Source organism: Lemur catta, chromosome 5, assembly GCF_020740605.2.
Source record: "Lemur catta isolate mLemCat1 chromosome 5, mLemCat1.pri, whole genome shotgun sequence".
Classification (NCBI taxonomy): Eukaryota; Metazoa; Chordata; class Mammalia; order Primates; family Lemuridae; genus Lemur; species Lemur catta.
Genome location: NC_059132.1, coordinates 39820425 through 39847006, shown reverse-complemented (window position 1 = coordinate 39847006; position 26582 = coordinate 39820425). Strand labels below are relative to the sequence as shown.

The 26582-nt window shown below is 41.6% G+C and overlaps 1 protein-coding gene across 1 annotated transcript in view; it reads left to right on the top strand.

Annotated features, from left to right (window-relative positions):
- The first annotated feature begins 5113 nt into the window (after positions 1–5113).
- GMDS (GDP-mannose 4,6-dehydratase) overlaps positions 5114–26582 on the top strand; it is a 614024-nt gene continuing 592555 nt past the window's right edge. The window contains exon 1 of the mRNA XM_045551568.1: positions 5114–5476. Coding sequence (XP_045407524.1) covers positions 5375–5476 — 102 coding nt within the window. The 5' untranslated portion in view covers positions 5114–5374. The remainder of the gene's footprint in view (positions 5477–26582) is intronic.

Below are 26582 nucleotides of genomic sequence, written 5' to 3'. Positions count from 1 at the left end.
TGGAAAATTATGTGTGAAGATGTAAGAGAAATGAATGTCTTCAATCATTTTGAATATATTTTTTCCATTTTCTAAACATACCATCCAAAAGACTTGCTGTAGTGTGATTTCATTAGCAGAATGGTATATTCCACAGTTGAAGTGAAAGATTTTAGGAGTTCCCTAGGAATTTCAGAGCTATCTCACTGCTTTTCAATTCTGCTTCTAAAACGCTGCTGCTTTTGCTATGCATTTTAAGGAAGAAGAGTAATGCAATGTCATGTTATTCCAGAGGAAAGAAAGGGATCTAAGTTGTCTCATGTCCAAAAATATTGGATTTTATGACTTTATTTCAAAATCCAGTGCTTCTATCCTGCTTATTTCCCGAATAGGAAAACTGGTGTAAATCTTGAAATGGAGAGAAGGTAAAAGGAGAAGGTCTCTATTTCTCTGCTGTATGTTTTCTGTTGCCCCACCTTTCTCTCTTAATCATACTCACACAGCCAACGGACTATCTCAGTGGTCTTTGGGTCTTGGTAAAAAGCACTGGGGGTGGAGTTTGATTCTTGTCTGTGTCAGCTGGGGCTTAGAGCTGGACACAGAAACTGCTGTAAGCATTTTAAGCAGAAAGGGACTTAGTACAGGGAATGCTATACAAAATCCTTGCAAGAAAACAAATTGGCAGTTAAAAAACACTAAAGATACAATTACCAGAGGACTCAGCAATTGCACTCTTGGGCAAAATGAAACTTAGGTTCTTACAAAAACCTACACATAAATGTTCATAGTAGCTTTATTTGTAGCAGCCCCAAACTAGAAACAGCCCAGATATCCTTCAATAAGTGATTGGTAAATGATGGTACATCCATACCATGGAATACTACTCAACAATAAAAACGAACAAACTATCAATGCACACAACAACTTGGATGACTGTGCTGGAAACTTATGTTGAGTGAAAAAAAGCCAATCCAAGTAGATCAGAAGCTGTATGATTTCATTTATAATACTTTTTGAAATGACAAAATTTTAGCAAAGAGGGATAGAGTAGTAGTTTCCAGAAGTTAGGGATGGGGGAGGAAGGGAGGTGGTATAGTTATAAAAAGGCAACATAGGCATCCTTGTGGTTTGAAATCTTGACTGTGGTGGTGGATGCACAAATGGACACATACAATAAAACTGTATAGAACTAAATATACACATGCTTGTACAACTGAGTACAAAAACAGGAATTATGAATAAGATTGACAAATTATATCAATGTCAATATATTACTTAAAATATTGCACTATAGTTTTCAAAGACATGACAATGTCACTGTATTATTTCTTACAAATACATTTGAATCTCCAATTATCAGTGAAAAAATGTCTTATAAAGGATGGAAGAACAGAACTCTGAGGGCCATCACTGGCTATTGATGTCAATGACACACCACCATAGCTGAAGGCCAGAATTTAGGAAACTGCTCCTGCTGCCACCCCACTGTCACCACCCAGTGGCTCTCACATCCATGAAACTGGTGACTGGACCCAAACTTGGAATCTATCTGCCACAAACCTTCACATCAGTTGGACCAGGGGCAACGATGGCTTCTCTTTCACTTCCACCTGCCAGATTGAGCAGGAACACATCTAATTGGCAGAAGCTCAATTTACCTCCAATATCTTAGATGCAAATGGTCTGGGAAAGGTGGTGATCAACGTAACCATTGGCCTCCTTCTCCTCTCCAGAGGTTGGGGGTGGGTGGGGCTTAAAGTCCCAGCCCTCTGCTCTTGCCTTGGTCTTTCCAGTGACCAGCCTCATCACTCTCAAGCTACCTAGGGCCACCAGCCACCAGTGAACTCATTAGCACACAAAACCCCATTCATTTGTAGTCTAAGGATTTTAGGGGTTGTGTGCCAGTAAATGGGGTTGAAGACCAAATATATAATTTACAATATCACATACTTACCTCTTAGAATTAACTGAGATATGGTACAGTGCCTGGCACATCTTAGATGCTTACTCAATCCATGCTAGCCATTACCATTGTTTGTCCAATTTTAGGTAAGGTGAAAGAAGTTTAATAGATGTTCCACCAGTGAAAAGCAAAGGAAGGAAAGATAAAAAAAGGAGTGAAGAGATAATTTGGAGGGGGAAGCAGAGGAATGATTCTTGAATAATTGGCATTTCTACTCAATGGGAAGAGATGAGAAATAAAGACATGAGAAAAGTTATTCAACATAATAAGTTTTGTATAGGATGATTGACTTTTATCCAGTTAGAGAACTTGGAGTTGGAGGCCTTGGCCTTGTCTCCATACTTTATATCATGTTAAAATGAATATGAAAATGCTGTGAAAGTCATAAAATCATGTATTATCCTATCACCTTTAGACTATAGTTCCTTGAAGATTATTTCTTCTCTATTTCTGTATGCTCAGCAGGTAGTATGTTTTTAGACTTTATCAATGTATGTGAGTGAAGATATGAGCATTATCAATTAGCTACAAAATTTATTTGTTTCTTTTATAACATACCATGTAGTCACTGAATATTATAGCCAGCGTGTTTGCAGGTTTGACTGAGTGCTTGTTATCATCTTTCACTGGCCTTTTAGCACCTCTTAGAGAAGGGCTTCTTAACCTCAGCATGGTTGACATTTTGGGCCAGGTAATTCTGGGTTGTGGTGCTCTCCTGCATTGTAGAATGTTGACGTGGTTCACTAATAGCACAACTCCAGTTGTGACAATCAAAAATGTTTCCAGACATTGTCAAATATCCCCTTGGGGACAACATCACCTATGGTTGATAACCAGTGCAGTGGTCCCCAACCTTTCTGGCACCAGGGACTGGTTTAATGGAAGACAAGTTTTCCACAAATGGAGGGTGGGGGTTTGGGGGTGGAGTTGAAGCTCATGGCTGAGGGGGTTGGGGACTGCAGTGTTAGAGTAAAACACAAGTGGGGCCAGCACCCTTAGGGCTTTCCACTATACTGTACCCTGTAGATTTGCTGCTAGTTAAGGTAATCTTATGCTTACCCCAGACCCTGTGCTGATTTTGTTCAAAGTGCCCTAATGTCACTGAGAAAATTGCAACAAACCCCATCACCAACTTCCTCCCTCCCAGTCCCCAAACAAACAAACATGAAAAACCTTTTTCCCTGTCTATTATGGGTTGAAGTATATCCTTCTCCCAATTCATATGTTGATGTCTTAACAGACAGCTCAAAACGTGGAGTAAAGAGGTAATTAAGTAAAAACTTGGTCATTAGCGTGGGCCCTAATTAAATATTAATATAACTGCTGTTCTTATAAGAATATAGGGAATTTGGACACAGACACATAAATAACAAGGGAGAATGGCATGTGAACATGAAGACAGCTGTTCACAAGCAAATGTGAGTGGCCAGAAGAAATCAATCCTTGGTCTTGGACTTCCGTTCTTCAAAGCTGTGAGAAAATAAATTTCTATTTTTTTAAGTCACCCCATGAATGGTATGTTGCTATAGCAGCCCTAACACCTGTCTTTAGGGAAGTTTTCTAGAGAAATATCCTTCATTTTTTTAACCTTCCACAGTATCTCTGACCTACCATTTCCTATTATTTTGTGAATATTTTATTTTCAGATCCTAACAATATTGATTTTATTTGTATAATTTCTTCTACTGTCATACTTCTTACTAGGACAGGTGTTCAGTGATGTGATCGGAAATTGAATGGTGTCTATTTCTAGTGCTCAGTGGTGTGATAGGAGGTCTGAATCTACAGAATAAATGTGGCATATCTACCATAAGTATCACCTTTGTTCAGTGATTTCTGGGGCAATGTTAAAGAATTTATTCACCCATTAATTTAAAGGATGTTTACATGTTTTTTAACGTTATCCACCTAAAAAGAGAAAAAAAAATTAAGCATATTTACATGAAAACAAACAGAAGTTTTAAAATAACCTAGTAGATTTCAAAGACAGTTCTTGCTCATAGCAAGTCCTCTGACAGTGTTTACTTCAGGGCCTCTTCACTTACCACTCAGATGCAACCTTCCTCTGGCCCAACGGACATCTGTCTATTCAGTCATTTTCCTTACAGAATGCAAAGAGGAGAGGGTACGTGTGAAACCAGACAAGTCCCTTTATCTATAAAGCTAAGGGGTGTTCCTAAGGGATTGGGGGAGAGGGAGGTTTTTAATTTAATCCTGAGCTTTTCTGATTTTGGGATTAGGTCTGCATTACCTCCTCCACGTTATCCTGGGCAGTCTCCTGGGAACTCTGTGATTGGCAGTGATGATCTGAGGTCATCTACGGGGAGAGGAATCCGCACGGATGAGCAGAGCGATGGAGATCGGTAAGTTCCTGTCTCCTCTGGATTCCCGCCAACTGCTTAGGCCCCTGCTACCCTCCTGGGTCTGAGTCGCCTCCGCTCCTCTCCCTGCCCAACGTGCAGCTGTCAAATGGAAGCCACATTCAACAGACATCAAGCTGGGACCCCACCTGACGTTTGAATTACTTTCTCTAAAAGTTGCCACGTCCAGCTCTACTGATCCGTGCAGTCTTTCAACATTTCCTAATGCTGCAGCGCGTGGGGCCAGCGACTGTCCCACGCCCCGCCGTCCCCTGAACCAGAATGCTCAGTCGGGTCGCTCGACCCTCGTGCCCTGCTGCGGGCCTCAGGGAAGTGCCAGAAGGGCCAGAGTCAGACTAGCCTGAGGGTCGCCATTCCCCCACATCTGCGACCCCATTTAGGGGCCTTGGAACGCTAGTGCCCTTCAAGTAACGTAAAGCCGGACCCCTCAAACGGCGCTGCGACGGGCTTCCAGGAGTTACTTATCAAAGAACATGACCCCGGCCTTCTGAGGCCCGGATTTGAAATTCAGAGCTTTTTCCTCACGGAGAGGTCAGCCCACAGTTCCTCCCAGCATCCCCGGTGACATTAGGATTCCTGGGAGATTGGGAAGGGCGGAGGGGAGGACACGGAGGCCACCGTGGCCCGCCCTCAGCCCAGCGGAGAGAGAGGCGGGGCCGGGCCGGCGGGGAGGCGGCGCCTCAGCAGGAACCTTCCTTCTCCTCAGGCCGCAGAGCCGCCCGGCCCCGCCCCTCGCGCGCGGCGTCGGCGGAGGGGCGGGGCCTGCCGCGGGCGCCGCCGCAGCGACGGCGGCTGACGCGGCTGACGCGGTTCCCGCCAGGCCACAGCCCCGCCGCCCGGCCGCTGGGCCCGCCTCGGCCCGCCCCCGGCCCTCCCTGCGCGGTCTCCGTGCGCCCCTGTCAGACTGTGGCGGCCGGCCCCGCGGTGCGCTCTTCCTCTGCCTGCAGCCCGGCGAGGCGGCTCCCGCGCGGGCACACCCCCACGTTACTGCCGGCGCTGCCGCCTGCGCTCCGCTCCGCCCCGCCCGCGGCCGCACGCCAGCTGCCGGGACATGGCACACGCGCCGGCACGCTGCCCTGGCGCCCGGGGCTCCGGGGACGGCGAGATGGACAAGCCCAGGAAGGTGGCGCTCATCACCGGCATCACCGGCCAGGTGAGTGCGGAGGCGGGGGCGGGCTGGGCCTGCCGCCGCCTGGGCACGTGTCCGGCTCTCGCTCCGTTCGGGGCTGTCTGTGTCTCCAGGAACAGCCCTCCGCGTGTCCCGGAAGGTGTCTGCTGCCGGGAGGTCGGACAGAAAATACGGTTGGGGGATGTGTTGCCTGTGGCGTGTGCCGAGGGCACGGAAAGCTTCTGGGCTCCCCGGGGCGGGACCACCCTATTTCATGTGTCCGTCAGGTGACCGCAGCGCTTGGTTCCTCTCTGAGGCTGCACTTGGAACGCCGTCTCCGCAGATCCTGGCGCCCGGTTGTCAGGGAATGTGTGTGTGTGGGATCCTGTTGATTTATCTCAGCGCGGGAGTCGCTTACCTGCTACTGCCTGGGAAGCGGGAGAGGGGTGCCTTGCTGTTTTCGTTTCCCCTCACCAGATTTCCAGATAGAAAAGAGGAAGAAAAAGAAAGTAGTGCTGTGGAGTCACCAACTAGGAAATGTGTGGGGAAAAAAACCTCACAATTTTTTTTTTAATCCCACGAACTTCTGAGATTAATGTTCACACATTTTAAAGTGTTATCTGACAGACTGGTCCAGAAGTGAGGCTAGGGTTCCGTTTCCAAAGAAACGAGTTCCTCTAGTCATCAGGAGGAGCTGTCCTGAATGTTGGAACCCCACGTCGCCGGCTAAGCATGGTTAGTTTGTGGCAGTCATCTCTTAGAGGCATTGCAGCAGGTAGGGCCGCACAACTCTCTCTCTTATCAAAGTTTTAGGTTCAGTGGTGATGAAATAATCATGCCAACGTATTGCCATAGAAAAAATGTGATGTGTATGCCCCTGGCTGTCTCTTGGTAGAGGCTAATATAATACTGAAATAAAGATGATAAAAGCTAATACATATTATGCTTATTATGTTCCAATCATTTGACAAATATTAACTCAGTTCTTACAACAAACTCTTTGAGGGGGTACTTTCATTATGTCCACCTTATTGGTGTGGAAACTGAGGCATTAGAGTTTGATTTGCTTGAGGTCTGACAACTAGGAAGTGTCTGTTTGGGAATGAAGCTCTGCTCTTGAAGCACTCTACATTTAAAAAAAGAAGTTGAAATTGGCCTGACACCCAGTCACAGAATATATTGGACAGACAATTTCAACTACTGAATACATGATTAATTTCTGGTTATTCGTGCATTTTGCATTGTTTAAAGTAATTACAGTAGACAACTGTTTGAAAACTGGTAAGAGAAGGGGGTAGGGCAAGGATCTGAGGTTGAGGAGGGGAACCCTTGAATTCAGGCAGTGAGATAGGTCAGAGCCCATATACTGTCCTCCCCTTTTGTAATGCTGGGGACCTTTCTGCAGATGATTTCCCTTTTTCTGATTTCACACTGGACCTGAAGCTTACTAAGTTTACATAATCTCTTGAAAGTAGAGATTTTTTTTAGCATAATCAAGAAATTAGTTAAGATGTTCCTGTGCTGTATTGGTGGGGCTTATACCAATTTGAGTGATCAGTGATGTGAATCGGCAGTGCCAGTTAGAGATGGAACCTTATTTAGACCTTTGAAAGTGGTCATTTGGCTGGTGCTGAATGGCCAGAAAGATATGGAAGTGACCCCCATTCTAGTTTGTCCCACAGGCTGCCACAGAGGAGCCTTCCTGAAGCACCATGCTCAGCAGACCACTCCCTGACCAGAGTGTTTTGGCTGCTCATTTCATTTACCTACTTGACTTTCATGCTTCTTTTAATCTCTGCTCCAGTGTTCCCCACTTCCCTCCAACATCTGCCCTTTGCATTGTCTCCTTACTTGTTTGATGTTGCATTGGGTAGCACAGTGCTGAATTCTGTGGCTGCCACATAAATACTTACTGATGGAATTTACTACTGTTCTATACTGTTCTATGCTGTTTATTTATCTTCTAGGACAATGCCTCCCAACCTGGGTTTCAAGGATCTCTGGCAGACTGTGATGCAAGGGGTCTGAAAATACGTACCTTATTATACATTTTCGTAATAATACTGGCTGAGAACTTACTGAGCTACTCTGCTAAGCGTTTTATATATCCCTACCTAAGAGGCAGGTATAATTTTTATCCCTTTTTATACCTGGCTAAATTAAGGTTAAGTATGTTCCCCGAAGTCATACACCTGATGAGTGTCAGAGCTGAGATCTGAACCCAGGAGTCAGACTCCAGAGCAACTGCTCTAGGCCATTTTGTTACACCGCCTCTGTGGTAAGCCTTATGAGACAGAGAAAGACAGAAATTGTCTTACTCTAAGAAGAGGTCTCAGGTTCAAGTGCCACTGCTTTGGCACTTAGGGATATCATAGCAGCTGTGCCAGGATGGGCTCTTAAATGGGTTGTCCCAAATTCCCACTTGAGAGTAGTGCAGCCAGGTGTCCTATCTGCTGTGTGTCTCTAGTATATACCGTCAGGCTTCTATTCTAGCTTTCCCCTCCTATCTGTTCTTTACACAGTAGTTGTGACTTCTTTTCCAATGTGTGAACCTTATTAAAACATCTTTAAAGAAACCCGGGCTCTGCCTTTGCATTGCTGCCTCCAGGCCCTCTATCAGGCACCCCCACAACCCACCTCTATTGTCTAATGATGCTTGCTTTTCTTCTCTGCACTCTTGGAAATGTTCTTGCTGTTCTTTGAATACTGTTGTCTTGTACATCTCTGGAGTCATTATTTGTGGCTGAATGGACTTACAAGTCTTATTCCTTTTAATTTGACTTAAAGCCTCTGTATCCTCAGACTAATCTTGTCCAATGAAGCTATTCCAGGAACTTTTTTTTTTTTGTATTTACATGTATGCAAGCCCTGTTAATTGTGTAGGTAATTTATGCATCTTCAGTCTTTAGATCATAAACTGTTTTAAGATAGAAATCTCATTTTCAGTCTTTCACCTCCCACATGGCTTCACCTAGTGGGCTTTCAAAAGTGTCAATTTATTTTTTCCATTAACAGAGCATATCCTTACTGCATATCTGCAGTGTGCAAGGCTTATTTTGATGCTGGTGGTAATATAAAGATGTGTAAGATATACTCTCTGCCCACTAGGATCTCACAGTCTTTGAGAAGCTTAAGATGATGCACATGAAAAGACAGAGTATATGAAAAGCTTAGTATCGTACAAGAATGTTAGGGGCCAAATGAGTAGTTCACTCAACCTCAGGACATTGTGAGAAGTTGTTGAATGCTAGAAATAGAAGGAACTGTGTTCTGGGTGAATAGCATATGCAGGAATACAGAGAGGAGAATTTGGGGGGACAATGAGGACAAATCTATAGTAATAACGGGAGGAAAATTAAATTGTAAAAATTATTTATATCACTTCCAAAAAAGATTTTGAGGTAGCCTCAATAAAAAACACATCATTGGACCATCATAAAAAGGTGAAAAAAAAAAAAAAAAAAAAAAAACCCCCAGGAGTCTACTATGAAGGCAATAGAAAGATGGGAGAAGTATGCTAAAAACCCAAGGCTGAGGACACCTGCTGTTAGTTGAGCATAAAATTGAGCGTGAGCTTGGTGACAAGCAAGACAAAGTGGATAGGTGAATGAAACATTTTAATAGTACTAAACTCTCATAGGGATTAAAGTTAAACTTTTAAACAAGAAAATCAGAACAACACTATACACAGTATAGTTGATAGAGTTTTAAAAGAAGACAAGAGAAACATCTTCCTAGGATGCTCTTTTGTAACTCCCTAAAGAAAGGCAAAAGCACATTTTTTGGTAGCTAGAGACTTTAGAGGGTTGAATGGTTAGAGTGTCTGTGGATTTTTCCCTTTCAAATATCTGTTGTGTCAAGCTGGTCTCTGCCAGGAGAGTGGCAAGTTGGAACTGTATATTACTTTATGTTGTTTATTGGGAAGAGAGTCTTATACTCTGAATACCAGGCATATTTGCTAGTAGGGCCAATATTGGTGTTTAAATATGAAAGAATTTGACATGATGAGGTCCTTCCCACCTGTCAGTAGGCCTTGATTTTTCTTAGAAAGTAGTTTAGATCCAGTCGAACATTTAAACAAGTACTAATTCAAGGAGTTCTGTACTGTGAAGAATGAAAGACAAAGCTTTAGTCAGTGAACTAGCTAATCATCGTCAGGAGGAAGTAACTTGTCTTAAGGTTGAAGACAACAAAATGTAGGTAAGTCTTATATAAATGAAAGAGATGGACTCTTTGATTTATCAAGGTAAGGTTATTTAAGACATTAATATTTTATTTCAAAATTTTATTTTGATGGCCTTATTTTTTATTGTCACTAATTTTATAAGTTTCTTTTGAGCATATTCCAGCTGCCATGAAACAACACTGGCCTTTAAAGAGAACGTATGTAAAATGTATAACCTGGTTCCTTAGACTCAGGTGGTTCACACAGGCTTCATCTTCTTTATTTATGAATTAATTTAGAATGTGAGAAAATGGTAATTTAGAATTGGTAGGAAGTACTATTCTTTCCACAGTTCTCCTTAACCTCTTTAAATAGTGCTTCAATTGAATTATAATAGAAGACAGGGACATTTCCACATGGTTTTAGTGGTTTTAACTTTCTAATACATATTCAGTTTTCCAGAAGATTCTACATTCCAATGTGGGTATCAGAATAATCACTTGTGTAGATGGACATCTAGGGAAATGAGGTCCATGTGATTGATAATGGATGCATGGAATCCTGGCACCAAGACTGTATCCAATTCAAGGGAAAGAGGCCCATGATCGATTAGTGATGTCTGCCTGAGAGAGGGATGGGAGTGATGGTACCCATGCTATTTCTTTACAGAATTGTGACTCTTTGGACATAGGGAAAAATGTCACTTACCTATCTTGGTGTCTAGCATGATTGGTACAGGCTAGGTACTTGAAATATTTGATAATTAAATTAGTCCATAGTTACTAATGTTTATTCTCATGCAGAAAACTCGCTGGGAAATTGCCTGTCACACAAGTCTATAACGATGGAATAAAATGTTACAATGCAATCCTTGTTGGTTGGGCAGAAGCGAGACATTGTCAGGGTACTGGGGAGAACTGGATAGTATGTACTTGACAGAGAAGTTGAAGTTTAGGGAAAGAAATGATTTGTTATAACTTCAGATTTAAGGGATTTGGATGTATACATTTAAGACAAAAAAAAATAACATGTCCAGTTTTATTTGATTTCCTACTGTTTTTATACTCATATCAATCACAGAATTTAGCAAATATTCCCTTGGCATACATATTGTGATTTTAGAACTAGAGTCACATTACCATTGTCATACAGAGGAGGGAAGGAGACTGAGAAGGTATGATTTCCCTAGGTTATTCAGCAAGTTAGTGTTAGAGTTAGGATTAGACCCCCAGATTCTTGTCTGCTAGGTCATTGGTCTTTTCATTGTTTTAGGACTCTCATTACCGTCCCCCACTAACAACAGGAAAGAGAGACTACTATGAACCAGAAGAATTGGAGTAAAAGACTATCTGTATTAGTAACTGTATATTATAGTATTTTATAATGTTGAATAACAAATGAACATCTGAATAAGTCAGTTGACTCTATTTCAATATTCAAGGAAAAATTTTATGTTGACTTTATATAACCTTTAGCATCTTATTTTAACAAAATATTTGCAGTTTGAAAAGATTGAGGGACTTAAAGTAATTAGGAATTTTCACTATTTGATCTAGAAAGGAAAATTAGCAAGGTTATAGGGACTAAAGAAAGGGATTAACTGGGGACAACACTTAATCGTTCATGTTCATTCAAGGCCATGTGCTGTCCTTGGCTGGTAGTTTGTCCCCAGTTCCTCTATAGTTGTTTGAGTGCTACCATGTCCACTCATGATCTGGTGACACCCAGGGCTGTATATCTCCATGTTTGACTTCAGGACTCCAATGCTGAAATTGAGGCTGAGTTTTACTAGTTACTGATTTGATTTCTCAGGTGGACTAAAAGCACTCTCCTAATTGTCCTTGTGATCCTGAGGGGCTTTCTTTGAGGTGTGGAGTCCTCAACTTGCCTATCCTTTGAAGTTGCCTTTCCTGAACCTTTGTTAGACAAAAGCGGTCATTACACATAGGCAAACCAGAACAATTTGGCTGTGATTCCATGTAAAAACTAAGGTGTAAGGGGTGAGGCAAAATGTTTGTCTTTAACCAGGATTTTGGATACTTGGTAAATAATTATTTGAAGAGTAGGCACAGAAGAAAAGTTCCTGACATTTACAGAATGATCACTGTGTACCAGGCAGTATGCCAAACACTTTGTATAAATTGTCTTCTGTCACCCAAGTAGTATGCACTTTTACTGTCTATGTTATATCAGATGAGGAAATCACAATTTGGAGAACTTCAAACTTGCCTAAGGACCTTGGACTTTGCGCTAGCTTTTTCTTAGGACCGTCTTTCACGGGTCAAGTCAGACTAGCTCTGCTGGCGAGTCAGTTTGTGTTCAAACTGTAGAAGTTTGCTGCTCTCAAGAAATATGTTGTTTTAAAAGGCTGCTCTGTGTTTGAGAAGTGCTTTAGCATGCCCATTGGGTGATGTTCACATGGTTAGCCTGTGTATGTCTTAGTAGAAGTCTGGAGTAAGGGTGAACCAGGGAAGTGGAGGGCTATTTTCTGTGAGGTTTGATGAAGCCTCAGCAATTTTCTCAGTTCTCCTTTGAGGGTTCTTATAATTAAGAGATGAAAATGGTTAGAGCAAAGTACCTTGCCCTGTCAATAAACCTCTGCTGCTTCTGGCAGAAGGTCAAGAACCAGTAGCCAATTCATGTGATCCTCAGGGCTGGTTAGGTGGATGAAGTTATTCCTGGAGAGCCTGCCCTTGAGTCCTGAGAGCACATGGACAGTTGGAGTTTCTAGTGTGGTGGAGAGAGGCAGGTGAGAGGCTGAGTGGCTGGTACTTCGTTGTGTGGCTACTATAAATTGTTCCCAATGAGCCTGCTCCCACCTGCACACGGATCTGAGTGAGCACCCCTAGATTTGGGTGCTTGCTGTTACTTCCTTTCTCTAGTGCTTACACTCTCTGTAGAGTTGGATTTGTAGGTTAGTTTAATCTGAAGAGATGCTTCCTTGCCTTGAGGGTAGCCTTCCCTCTTCTCTTCTAATAAACATTGCATTTGGGCTACTAGCAGTTCTTTATTTCTCACCTCTCATAAATTTCTAGGCAACAATGTTTTTTAATGCTAAAGTTATCTTTTCTCCCAGAGGATACCACATTTTGGTAAAATTATCCTGCTCTTAATAATAGAAGTATTAGTAATCATAATTAATTCGTTTAACAAATGTCTGAGTGCCAACTATGTGTCAGGCACTGGGGATACAGCAGAGAACAAAACAGACTAAAATTACCATCCTTGTGACATTGATGTTCTAGTGATATGATGATGATGGTTATAATGATGATAGATTACAATAGTTAACATGTATTGAGCATTTACTTTGTTCCAGGCACTGTTCCAAGTGCTTTGCATTTTGGCCAGGCGTGGTGGCTCATGCCTGTAATCCTAGCACTCTGGGAGGCCAAGGTGGGAGGATCACTTGAAGTGAGGAGTTTGAGACCAGCCTGAGGAAGAACAAGACCCTCGTCTCTACAAAAAAATAGATAAATTAGGCCAGGCGCGGTGGCTCACGCCTGTAATCCTAGCACTCTGGGAGGCCGAGGCGGGTGGATCGCTTGAGCTCAGGAGTTCGAGACCAGCCTGAGCAAGAGTGAGACCCCGTCTCTACCAAAAATAGAAAGAAATGATTTGGACAGCTAAAAATCTATGTAGAAAAAATTAGCTGGGCATGGTGGCGCATGCCTGTAGTCCCAGCTACTCGGGAGGCTGAGGCAGTAGGATCGCTTAAGCCCAGGAGTTTGAGGTTGCTGTGAGCTAGACTGATGCCACAGCACTCACTCTAGCCCGGGCAACAAAGCGAGACTCTGTCTCAAACAAAACAAAACAAAAAAAATAGAAAAATTATTTGGGTATGGCAGCATGTGCCTATAGTCCCAGCTACTTGAGAGGCTGAGGCAGGGGGATTGCTTGAGCCCAGGAGTTTGAGGTTGCAGTGAGCTATGATGATGTCACTGCACTGTAGCTGGGGCGATAGAGCGAGACTCTGTCTAAAATAATCCCCAAAAACCAAAACAACAACAACAACAAAACCCAACAAAGTGCTTTGCATTTTGTTCAAAGTAGATGAGTTGTTAAAGCAATAGAACAACAGAGCGCTCCTCTGAGGCAGTTTTCTTGTAATTCCTAGGGAACACAGAGGTTAAGTTTATTGCTCTAAATTTGAGTCATCATTTGCAGAGTCAGATTTCAAATTTAAATCTCAGTAATTTTAATTTTTATTAAGTTTGTAATTAGCATCAACAAATAAATTCTAAGGAGAGGTAAATAATTATATATCAAATTTAAAAGCTAAAGTATTTCCAGGAGTTCTTTGCAGTTTTAGAAAGGTAGGTTATAGTAATGAAATAAGCCTGCATTAATTTCTACATGATATGCCTGCATTTCATTTGCTGTGTCATTTGGGTCATACCTTTAGTTAATTCTTTGGAGTGCCCATATGGATGACTACTGATCTTGCAAACTCTTGAAGACTGAGACTTTGTCTTGGAGTGGAGTGGAGTGGAGGAGAATGAGATGGGTTTTTAGGCTAGCTGGGAGTCTATCATCTAGGAGCAGTTGTACAGTATTTGGAATCAACCATGAGGCTATAAAGTACCGGGAGGCAAACAGATTTAATGTCCAGTGAGTCTTACAGGACTGAACGTGTAAAGCAGATCTGGGAGCCGGTTTTATCTTCTCATATAAGAGGATTGAGGGCAGTGACTTCCATTCTAAATCTTCCTTGCTGGGATTTGCAGTCCTGGGATAAAAGAGTTGGCATTATTGGAGATGAGAGAGCTGTCTTGAGTATTTTTCTACTTTGATCAAAGACTACTATGTGGTGGGAAGTCTTTTATGTCCTTACATTACATGCAATTAATTGAAAGAGCTCTGGACTGAGAATCAGAGATTGGGTTAACACCTTAAATTTTTTGGAGTCTGTTTCTTAACTTGTGGCGTGAAGCTATTACCCAGTGATTCCTAAGGTCCACTCTGAGTCTAAAGTGGTGTGACTTTACAATTGTATGCTGAACTAATTGCTTATGTGTAAAATAAAAAATTATATAAATAAGTTTATATTTAAGTAGTACAATCATGTAATATAAATTGTTTAAATAAAAGGCCAATAGGATAATTTTTTTTTAAGAAAACCAATGAACTATTAACTCCACTGAGTTTAAAATTAAATGTGTAAACTAAAGAAGAAATTTACCAATGAGTTGTATTTTGTCAGAATTTGTAAGGTTAGAGTGAAAAGTCTGAGCTGTGCATTTTTGTAGGACATAACAAATGAATGAAATGATTTTTTGGTGAGGAAGGATTTTTAAAATTGATACATAATTATACATATTTATGGGGTACATGTGATATTTTGATACATGCATATAATGTGTAACGATCAAATCAGGGTAATTAGGAAAGAGGAAGTATATTTTTGTTCTTGTTATTTTTTGGGTAGAAATATTAAAAATATATAAACATTTGTATTTTGAGCCTAGGGTTTATATAGTTGAGGTTTTATTCATTCAGCAAATATTTGTTGAAATTGACGATGTCGTAAGCTAGGGACTGGGGTACAGTGATGAAAAAGAAAGACATGGTTTTTGTCTTCATGGATTTGATAGTCTGTGGGGAATAAGTAGTTAGGTAATTATACAGTACGTTAAGTGCTGTAATCATGATAAATGAATTACTGCATTAGAGGAAGATCTGCCCTTAAATAAAAATGTTCCACAAAACCATTAATTCAACAGATTAATTGAGCATCTCCTACCATGAAAGCTTTTGGTTATAAGTGGCATGTTGTTAAAAGGGCTAATGATGAAGCCTTTTTGTAGGACTGCCTATGTGCTACTTTATTCTTCTTTTAGACAGAAATCTTTTGCATAGTCCTTTATTTAGTGAAGGCTGATTAAAGATATTACTGTTTTCATTCTTATTTTCGTATCATACAAACTATATTTCTTGCCCTTAACATTTATTCGCATTGGAGGCCTTACCAATGATTTGATCATGTTAACTCAAAAAAAAAAATATGGAGGTTTATATTTTGCAAAAATGAGAGCTTTATTTTTCACAAAGGGTAGCAACCTGCTGGGTGGCCATTCCAACATGTTGGGAAGCAGAGCCCTTGCCAGATGCTAGGTACATGGGCTTCAAAGAAGAGAGACAAAAGGGAACAGGATTTTATACTGCCAGATGCTAGGTACATGGGCTTCAAAGAAGAGAGACAAAAGGGAACAGGATTTTATACTAAGTGGGAGGTCAGATATACATATTCAACAAGCTATAGGAGGAGTCATGAATATTTATGAAGGGAAATCATATGCATGCAATTATGTTTTATCTCTTTCATCCCATCATGGCTGGGAACTCAGTTTTAAGGTGTTTCTGGGGTCCCCTTGGCCAAGAGGGGTCCATTCAGTTAGCAGAGGGCTTAGGATTTTATTTCTAGTTCACGGTCACATATATAACTTATGTATACACAAGTGAATCATAGCCTAAGCAGAAATGCATTTGATGAACTGTCATCTTGTTGTGATGACATAATGGAGTGGGAAGGTCCACTGATACATCAAATTTTTGTTTGGCTGGTCATAGAAGGCCTTGAAAACCAGATAGAGGTGTTTGAACTTGGTAAAATAAGCTGAATGGAGTCAGCTATGTAGCAAACAGTTTAGCTTTGGCTCAGGCTGAAACCTGAACTTAAGTCCTGCTCTCAAAAATAAGTGCTTTAAAGAATGTCTGCCACTTAATAGCTGGATGTCCCTAGGTAAGCTCCTTAAATCACCTTGAGTCTTTCATTTACTCTTCTTTGAAATGAAGTTTATTATGCTTACATCACAAATTGTGTGGATTAGAAATGATGATTATAAGGCCTAGCACCATGCCTGACAAATACTATGTATGGAATGATAGTTCTTATTATTTATAACATATAGTAAGTTCTCAGGATGGGGGGAAATGAGAAAAGGATGGAGGAGTGTTTGGGGAGTGCAGTTAGGGTAGGTATGCAGAATGAATGTGAGTAGTACAAGAATGGAGGCAGGAAGAACAGCTCTTGTAATTATGAGGAGATGAGATGAAGGATGCAAACAAATGTGGTTGTGGAAAAGGAAAGGGAATCAAAGAGACAACGTTTGTGATAAGGTAAGTATAGGGAATATGAGAAAGGAAATAGAGATCTCAAGATTATTCTAATTTTGGAGACTATAGGATAGAAAGCTGATTATCAGTAATATTCTTGGGAGTGAGGCACCAGTGTGCCAAACCTAGTCCTTGGCAAGCCAGTAAGCAGTTTTCCTGCCAAATCTTGTGCCTTACCATAAGTAGTAACCCAATTGTTTATATAAATTCACTCATTGAAATGACTCAGCTTTCTAGGATATTATTTTGGCGTTCAGTTATGTCAATCTGAGTTACACAGAATTGAGGTTAGGGTATTTGCCTTGTTTTTTCAAACTGTTCATATTTGCCTTTTAAAAAATACACTACATGTGAATTTTAGGGGAATCCTTTCTCAGACCTTCGTATTAATTTTTTTTAACTTAAGGGTAAAAGCTGTGTTTGCCAGGTATTTATAGAGAAAGTATTTATTTATACCCACTAATTACACTTGGAAAATGAACCACCAAAGCTTGGTCATGTTATATCTATGTTATGCTTGAGCACTGGGTTTGATTATAATGTGAAATGAATTGCTTGGTCATGTTTAACAGAAAAATGTCCCTTAATGCAGAGTGAAAAAGCCTCTAATTGGAACCTTTAGCAATATTTTTAAATTAAAACATGATTTCCTATGTTTTTTAGATGGGCACTCTATTTATATAATCTTTCACAAAAGAAGTTGGTTTGTCAGTATTCCTTTGTTCAAACTGTATTTTTACACCTGTTCTTTAACAGTAGTGAATTGGAATTTTGGAAGTATATGCAAGTGCTAGTAGTGGTTTTTGGTGATCAGTATTGATAAACATGAACATATTTATTACAGTTTACAGTGGAATCTCATAATGGAATCTGGTTGCAAGAGACCTGCTGCAGGCCAAAATGCAAGTGTGGAATGTGTTCCTGTTGGAGTGGACCCAGTTAAGGAGAAAGACTAATTGCCGGCTAATTAAAACATTAACCTACACTTCTATGAATGATGACAGAAGACAACACTCCTGGGTCAGACACAAAGGACTTTACTCACAGCACAGCGGGCAGCATGGATTTCTTCATGTTTGTGATGTTTGCAGCAATTCTGTTTGTATAGCATTCTCTTGCCTCCCAGGGTCCCTAGAGGCAACACAGTGCTGGGCCCAGGTGGATGTTGCCCAGTGCAGTGGGTATGTATGCATCACAGTTGAGAAAACTTGAGGTTTGGAAACTCCCATCTTTTGTAAGGGGGCTGCTAGTAAACCTGCCCAGCCTTTGCTTTGAGGGAGACATTATCTTTATTATTTTGGATAGCAAACTAATCTTTCCTCTGCTCCAGAGAGAGACACTACTTCTATCTTAAAAGGCTGTCTAGTTTATAGATACCCTGTACTGAAAAAGTAGTAGCAAACAAAAGCTGTCAGTGCATCTGCTCATAAGACATACAGAAATGGGAGAGACTCATGGAGAATTGCCTCCCAACACACTTGCTGTGTTATTGAAACTTACTAGGTTGACAACACAGACCAGTTTTCCTCTCATTTCTCCATGTGTCTCTATGGGAAGCTTGAGCTTTGGATCCCTGTTTTCTTTTCACTTGAAGAACAAAATGGTGAGACCTGGACTCAGGTGGAATGGATGAATGAGCATTGCCCCTGAGGGAGGCATTTTATATGTCACTGTATGTATGAGAGTGGGTAGTATAGTAGCCTTGCCTTTGATGAAACGTTTAGTAAGTTTAATCTGATACATTAGTCTCAGTTGGCCAGAAAAACCTCAGCTCAGAAGGATGTTTTTTAGCTCTGAAGAAGAACCCATGTCCATGATTCGAATGAATATGATTCCCATTGGATGATTCCAACTCAGTTGGCTTAAAATCTTCCCTTCCTTATCTGGCCTGTGTATGAACACATGGCATCACTTGTTTTTGATTTTTTTCACAGAGTGACTGTTAATTCTTTCATTAATTGTAATGCCTTCTCTTGTTTTGTTTTAAAATTGTACCTAGTTTAAACTTCATCGTCTTCATTTTGAGATTACTCCTATCATTTTTCTTTTTTTTTTGAGATGGAGGCTTGCTCTGTCACCTGGGCTAGAGTGCTGTGGCCTCAGCCTAGCTCACAGCAACCTCAAACTCCTGGGCTCCAGTGATTCTCCTGCCTCAGTCTCCCAAGTAGCTAGGATTACAGGCGCGTGCCACCACACCTGGCTAATTTTTCATTTTTAGTAGAGATGAGGTCTCACTCTTGCTCAGGCTGGTCTTGAACTCCTGACCTCAAGCAATCCTCCTGCCTCAGCCTCCCAGAGTGTACTCCCGTCATTTTTTAAGAACATTTATCTACTGTCTACCGTGTTCTAATAAGCTCTGCCCTCAAGGAAAGAAAACTTAGGTTTTTTCAGATTTTTTTATGTGTTCCTAAGGTCCTGTTGTGATTTTCATGAGTTTTGATGCTATCATTGGAATAGGGGCTAGAAATTTGCTTATTTTATTAAAGAGAATCTGCTTTTTGTGGCCAAGGAATGCTTTTTTCTTGGTAATTGAGACCTCATATGATAGGAAAGAATAAGAAAGATCAGTCTATGAGGACAAGGACTATATTTTATTGCTGTGTCCCTAGTGTAGTCAGAATATGGTGGGCTCTCAGTAAATATTTCTTGAATATTTACTCTATAAAAATCCTGGAGGAAATATACTGCATAGAAAAAGGACTCAGAATGTAGGTGTGCAGTGTATCATACTGTAGAGCAGGATTGACAAACTATAGCTCCTGGGCCAAATCTAGCTGCCACCTGTTTTGGTAAATAAAGTTTTATTAGGGCATGGCCACACTTATTTCTTCATTTATTTACTTTTTTTCTGGCTGCTTCCACATAAAGTTGAATAGCTGCAACAGAAACCATGTGGCTTATAAATCCTGAAATACTTACTATCCGGCTCTTTAATAAAAAAATTTGCCAAGCCTTGCTGTAGAGCTGTCTTCCTAGAGAGGATAGCTGAATTGCTGGGGATGTAGATGATGTCTCTATGTGGAAGAATGTGGAGATAAAAGGAATGAGGGTGAGATGGAGAAAATGTTTACATTTCAGGATTGGAAGAGAAGGAAGGGGTGTGTGTGTGAGAGACAGAGAGAGAGAGAGAGAGAGAGAGAGAGAGAGAGAGAGAGAGAGAGAGAGAGAGAAACTCACAGAATCTGAGGGAGGCCAGAGGTGTTTTTGTTGTTTTGGTTTTGGTGGTAGAATACACATAACATAAAATTTACCATTAGTGACATTTAGTACATTTACAATGTTGTGCAACCATTACCACTGTATAGTTTTATCACCCCAAAAGGAAAAGCCATACCCATTAAGTAGTCATTCCCCAACCTCTCCTTTCCCTAGCCCCTGGCAACCACAAATCTGCATTCTGTCTCCATGGATTTCCCTAGTCCCTAAGTCTAGGAAAGGTTTTTTTTTTTTTTTTAAGACAGAGGGGAAAGGGGCTGATGTGCAGGAGAAGGCGGTGGAGGAAAGGAGTGTGTGGTTACAGAAGAGGCTGAAGGGGAGAAGGTCACGGGCACTGGAAGGCCTGAGATGGGCTCAAGAGCATTCCGTTCTGCACTGGAGGCTGGTGCTGTAGAGGTGCCATCTCTGTCAACTGCAGTGCTGTCCTCCTGGGAGCCACTTCACAGCATGATTTTGGGTGCTGTTCTTGGTTGTGAAGCCTCTTAGTCAGCTTCTTCGATCTGCATAGTAGCTTGCATAGATTTCTTTTCTGATTCAGTTAGCTACAGACTGGTTTCAGTGGCTTGCCTGTATGATCTCTAGATCTCTAACTGAACTATGATGGAAAGTGATAATACATGATGGTGGGTGGGGGGTGGGCAGACCACACCAGCGAGGCTGTGATTTGATTAGGGTGGTATAGGTAAATTTCATGGGTAACAAGTGCTGAGAAGCAAAGAATATTGTGGTGTGATGTTTCAGAAGTGGCATCAGGAGTTGAGGATAACGTGTTCTTTCCGCCCTTTTTTGGATCTGGGAGAATGAATAAGTAGGGATCCTGAATGTCAGTAGCTCCCAGATTTTTAGATTTTACATAGGTAAAAACTTGAGATTGGTATATGGCCAAGTTTTTATTGTGAAAAACCTTAAGAATAGCAAATAAGTATCTGCTGTCACAGTCATTTAACACTGCGGTCCCCAGTCCCCAGGCTATGGCCTGGTACCACTCTGTGGCCTGTTAGGAAAGGGGTGTGGTATCACTGCCTGAGCTCCGCACCCCCACTTCCACTACCCATGACACCCCACCTCCCTACCCTAGTCTGTGGAGAAATTGTCTTCTGTGAAACCAGTTCCTGGTGCCAAAAAGATTGGGGACCACTGATAACACATTGACTGCCACACTAGAAAAACAATTTTTTCCCTTAGGGCCACAGGGTTTTACTACAAAAATAGAATAAAAACTTTCAAATGAAACGATCCTTTCTAATTTAATGAAAAATTTGTTATTTTTATTGTTTCCTGACTTCTATTCATTTAATCCACATTTTTAGAGTTAATTTGTCAATATTAATTATAACAGTAAGAACATCAACAAGTAAGATTGTCACAAACCAACTGCAGGATTTTGTCTGGGTGGGGGGGGCACCCATCACGTAGCATGTATGCTACAGCATGGCAGCATGAGTTGCCTGGGCACCAAGAGGCTCCCAAGGTAAAGAGATGTGTGAGTTATATATGCTTCATGAGGCCCTAGGCTGAAAAGTAGCATGAGTTAAATATAACTCACATGGCAGTTAATGTGTTAATTAAAAAAAAATTATACACTCTAAAATATAAGAAGGTCATGCTCCCATAATAGAGAATATTCACCGAATTATATACTTTTAGCTATGTGAACTACTTTATTATCCATTTTTTTCTCATTTTGCTAAAGAGTGGGTTGGAAATATGTCATGAATTGGCATTAGTCCATAGACTACATTTATGAACCACCATTGAATACATTTTTTTTTTTTAATTCACTTGTCTGATCCTCAGAACTCAAATATGAATTTCTTGGGGTTAGGGATCATGGCTTGTACCTTTGGTGACCATTTTTTCTGGCTCCAAGGTAGGACACATGGTCTCATATAAATGATCTGGAGTCACTATACAGTACTTCATCCTTCCTGGTACCCATTTGATCCCATTTGATATTAAGCATCATAAAAGGTGCTTAGTAAGCTTTAGTTAGTTTGTTGTTTGAGATTTCATTTTTGGCCACTTCATTTGGCGTGGTGGGCAGATTGCTTAGGCAACTTTTATACCTCACAAAGAATATACCAGCAGAAGCTGGTAGAGCAGGATCCTGAGGGAATCCTTACAGCTCTGTTTCTGCAGCTGTCTCTAGTCTCTGAGTGTGATTGGAAAGAATATTCAAATCATTGTTTTGTTGTTTCAGCTTTAACTTGGGAACCTGAAACTAAAATCAGGTTTTGGGGAGTTTGTGGGTGGTGGCGGATCTTGCAGTTTCAACCATGTGCTCTTTCTTGTCCCCCTCTCCTTATGGTGTTGACTTAGGCATCCAGCTGGTTTTGTGAGGTGGTTAACCCTGGGCATATGGGGGTGGAGAGGGAAGAAAAAACAATGTTCAATTTATGGAGTGAGGCCGGGCGCGGTGGCTCACGCCCGTAATCCTGGCATTCTGGGAGGCCGAGGTGGGTGGATTGCTCGAGGTCAGGAGTTCGAGACCAGCCTCAGCAAGAGCGAGACCCTGTCTCTACTAAAAATAGAAAGAAATTATCTGGCCAACTAAAATATATATATAGAAAAAATTAGCCGGGCATGGTGGTTCATGCCTGTAGTCCCAGCTACTGGGGAGGCTGAGGCAGTAGGATCGCTTAAGCCCAGGAGTTTGAGGTTGCTGTGAGCTAGGCTGACACCACGGCACTCACTCTAGTCCAGGCAACACAGCGAGACTCTGTCTCAAAAAAAAAAAAAAAAATGTATGGAGTGAATTTCTCAGCATGGATGGCAAAACTTTGGGGGCTTGTTCTTGAGGGGAAGTGATAATGCATGATTGATTTTTGCGAAGTTTTGCTATTCTACCTTTAAAATATAAACCTTGAAAAGGAGAAATAGGAGGAGTTAATCAAGTATTGAAGTCCCTCTATTGTTTTTTTTCTTTTGGCATTTTTGTGGATGAAACGGTTTTTTATTTTATCCCTTATTCATTTTGCTATTTTGACTAATTTAGGAAGTTTTGAATTATTTTAACTTATGTAGCATTTTCTTTCCATTGAGTTGTCTTTTAATCTTTACTGATGTTTGAAATACAATTTTTAACCTATTTAAGCATAATCAAAAGTTTACACTATTGCCAGATTGTTTTTATGAGAATTTTGATTTTAATTGCTGAAAACAAGGGAGTGTTTTAAAATGAATTTTTTTTATGTAGCCCAGGCAAATAATTAGGAGCGCAGGTGGAAATCTTAGAAGATTCTCTATATCGGGCGCCGCGGTTAGAGGAGGGCTTAGGGCTGGGTCCAGGAAACCTGAAATTGCTGTTTAGCTCTGTGAAGAGTGCAGATTACTTAACCTTTATGGGCTTTGGTTTTTCTTCTCTTTAAATATACATTTCGGGAAATAGGTGTAAATATACATAGAGAATAAAGACATGTGAATTTTCCTTTAGCTTTCCTAAGTCAAAATTTACAGCATGTATGATGTAAACTAGAATTTAGTAGGACATTGACTCATGTGGATAATGTTTAATGTTTGGGTTTGGGAAAGATGTCAGGAATTAATCTGCTGATAGGACTCTGAAGAGAAAGGCAACTGTTGGCTCTGCAGAGGGGTCTTCAGAGGAGTCAGGCTGTCATGGGAGAGACGAAGCAGTGTTCTCTTAACCCCTTGGAATGTGGTGGCAGAGGCTGCTTTGAGGCATGTGCAAGACGACTGGGTTACAATTTAGTCCTTTTCAGCTAGAACAACGAAATATGCTTTGAAAGACTAACTCACCTGTATAACTTGACAGTTTTTGTTTTCTATTTAACTGCAGTAAGATTGTGTTAGTAAGTAAACGTTTTTGTCAGGGATGATTTGGGCAGAGTTCCCATTTCTGGTGTCTGAATCCTGGCTTTGGAATGGAGAGGAATCTGTTCCTAAAGGAAGAGGAAGAGGAAGAGGAGTGCCACATGAACATGAGTTTGATTCTTGACCTTAGTACTTAATGGGTGTCATGGGCAAACTTGTGAATCTTTCTGAGCCACCCTTATCTATACCAGGAAGTAATAAAACCGTATCTGTACCAGGAAGTAAGAAAATGTACCCTGTGTAATGGGGTTCAGGAAATGGGAGCATCATTCTCCTAGAGGATCCTGTGTTTTTTTCCAGTGCACCAGACTGGATGCAGGCAATGCTCCGCTTCCTGACAGCTGATTGGCTGATGACCCTTCTCCTGCCCCATCTGCAGTGGAGCCCCCCACCACTAGAAGTTCTCTTTGGGGACTCTTGCTTCTCCTCTCTTCTCCTCCTCACCTCTTGCCACTCATTACACACAGCCATGGTGTTTGCCCCCAGGAGTCAGCCTCTGGTTCAGGTGCTGCCATTCCCCCATTATCCACTGGAGCCTTGTTTTGTCCTGTTCCTTAGATGTCATACCTGTGCCCTACCTGATGAAGCTGTCAACAGAAGGTGTTGGGTCTACTTCTGGAGGGCAGAAAGGGAGCTCTACAACACTTCACAGTTGGGACCAAGAAAGCTATCCCATGTAGCAAAAGCATTATTAACCATTACTTTTAGCACTACACATTATGGGCTCAGGATCTAATTTGTGTTCAACTGACTGTTCTTCCTTCCTATGGAGAAATGGGCTACAAGTTCAAACAGTTCGTTTCTAGATGTTTTTGGAGGGATTTGTTAAAGCACACCCTTTTGATCAGTTCATACCTCCAGTTCCAAAGCCACCAAGCTTGGGTAGAAGCATGACTGCTGAGGAGGTGGGGAAGGGGTGCTTTCTTGATTGTCCTCTGCAGTAAATGGTTCCTTTCTCTTGAAAGCAGTTTGCCTGTTTAAGAATGGGCTCAGCTCAAGGCAGATCACTTAGGGTGGGGGTGGAGAGGGGTTGGAGTGGACAGTGAAGTAAAGGGCAGAGCTCATAGAGGTAGAGGAGGAAAAGGACGAGGTCGAAGGCCCTGGCAGTGCTAAGAAGCACAGAAAGGGTGGTGTGGCTTTGTGGTCTTCATTTTCCTCTGTGAATGGATCCTTTTAGATCAGTGATGAGATGTCATAAACATTTAATCCTGAGTGCCACTCCTGCTGACACAGCCTTGCTCTTTATATCCAAGAAGAGCCAAGCACGTTCCGACAGGTATTTGCCATTCTTGTTTCTCTAGGAAAAGGTGCTGAAGGTGAATTGTGCCTCTACTGCTAAGAGGGGTACATTTTGTCCAGATTTAGCATGGAGAGGGAGGTTTAAGGAGCTGCTAGCCTTCCTTTCACCTTGGACTCCACAGGGTGGAGCCTCTGCAGGCCTGGGCCACATGCTACAGCTATGTCTTGGCTTTCACTGCGTATGGGCATGTGTCTATTTCCCACGTAGCCTGGAAATGCTGCACAGAACTGAAGGGGGAAACAGGTGGGAGAGACTAAATTTCGACAGTAGTGGGAGTTCTGGATAGCCACAGAGGCACGACCCAGCGGGGGATCTGGCCTTGCCTTCTCATCTGTGGGGCCACTGATATTATGCTGCCATTGTGATTTAAGGGGCCTCTGTGTGAAACAGCCTTTTATTTTAGAACCCCAAGGAAACAAGCCCTGGCTTGTCCACCACCGTCCTTCAGTGCCAAAAATGATTAGGCTCTCACCTCACTCACTGTGTCCAGTCCAATCTTGGGTGTTTCCTGCTGAGCTTGCTTTTCCCCCAGTTACTTTCTAGAAATTACTGAATTTCTCACTAGAATCAGCTATTTCTCTAGATTTGGAGCTTGTTCCAAAAGAATACTTGGCTTTTCTTTTTGGTGATTTGACCTTCAATTTCAATCCTCTCCAAAGATAAGAAAGTCACTTTTTGCTGCTGAAGTGAGCTAGGGGTTGGAGTGGGAACAGCTTGTCATTTGGGGTCAGAGTCCACCAGCCAGGAAGTGAGAATGGCAGGAGAGCTAGAATGGCAGTCCTTGTATTCCTTTAGTTGGGTCTGATTGTCTTGTGGGTGGTCGTTGTGTACCAGGAGTTTTCAGAGAGCAAACAGTGGAATCTTATTTAAATAGTTTGGAAGGAGCATTAATGTTTGTTGGTCATGGTCCAGATGGAAGCTGGTACTTTTCTGACCTACCCCTTTCATTTCACCCTTGAAACATTTCCTTATACTACTCTGTGTCAAGGTTTTGCAATCATTCCCTTCTGATCCCAGTTTATACTGTAATTGCAGGTGCTTTTGTACTTCCTTTGTGCTATGATACTGATCATCATTGTTGGCTGGTCTATAGCAAACACACTGGTCCGGATGCAGGCTGGAAAATCTATGGGTTAGCAAATGATTCATCATTTGCCCAGGGTGGCTTAGGACCCACCAGAATGAAGAGAGCTGTATTGTAGGAGCAGGAGGAAGTACAAATTAGAAGGGCAGTTGCTCTGCACCTGTCATTAATAAGATTGGTAGGATAAAGGCTTATCACCCCAGCCAATGTCTGAAATTGTGTGGACACACTTGCATTCAAATCTCCTCTCTGCAACTACTTAGTTCTGTGGCTTTGAAGCAACTATTCAACCTGTGTCTCAGTTTTTCTTTTGTAAAATGAGGATAATGGTACTACCTACCTCATAGGTGAGTGTTAAAGGACACAGTATCTGGCACATAATAAATATTCATTAATGCTTTACTGTTAACTATCCTGAACATTAGTCTGCTTTGAC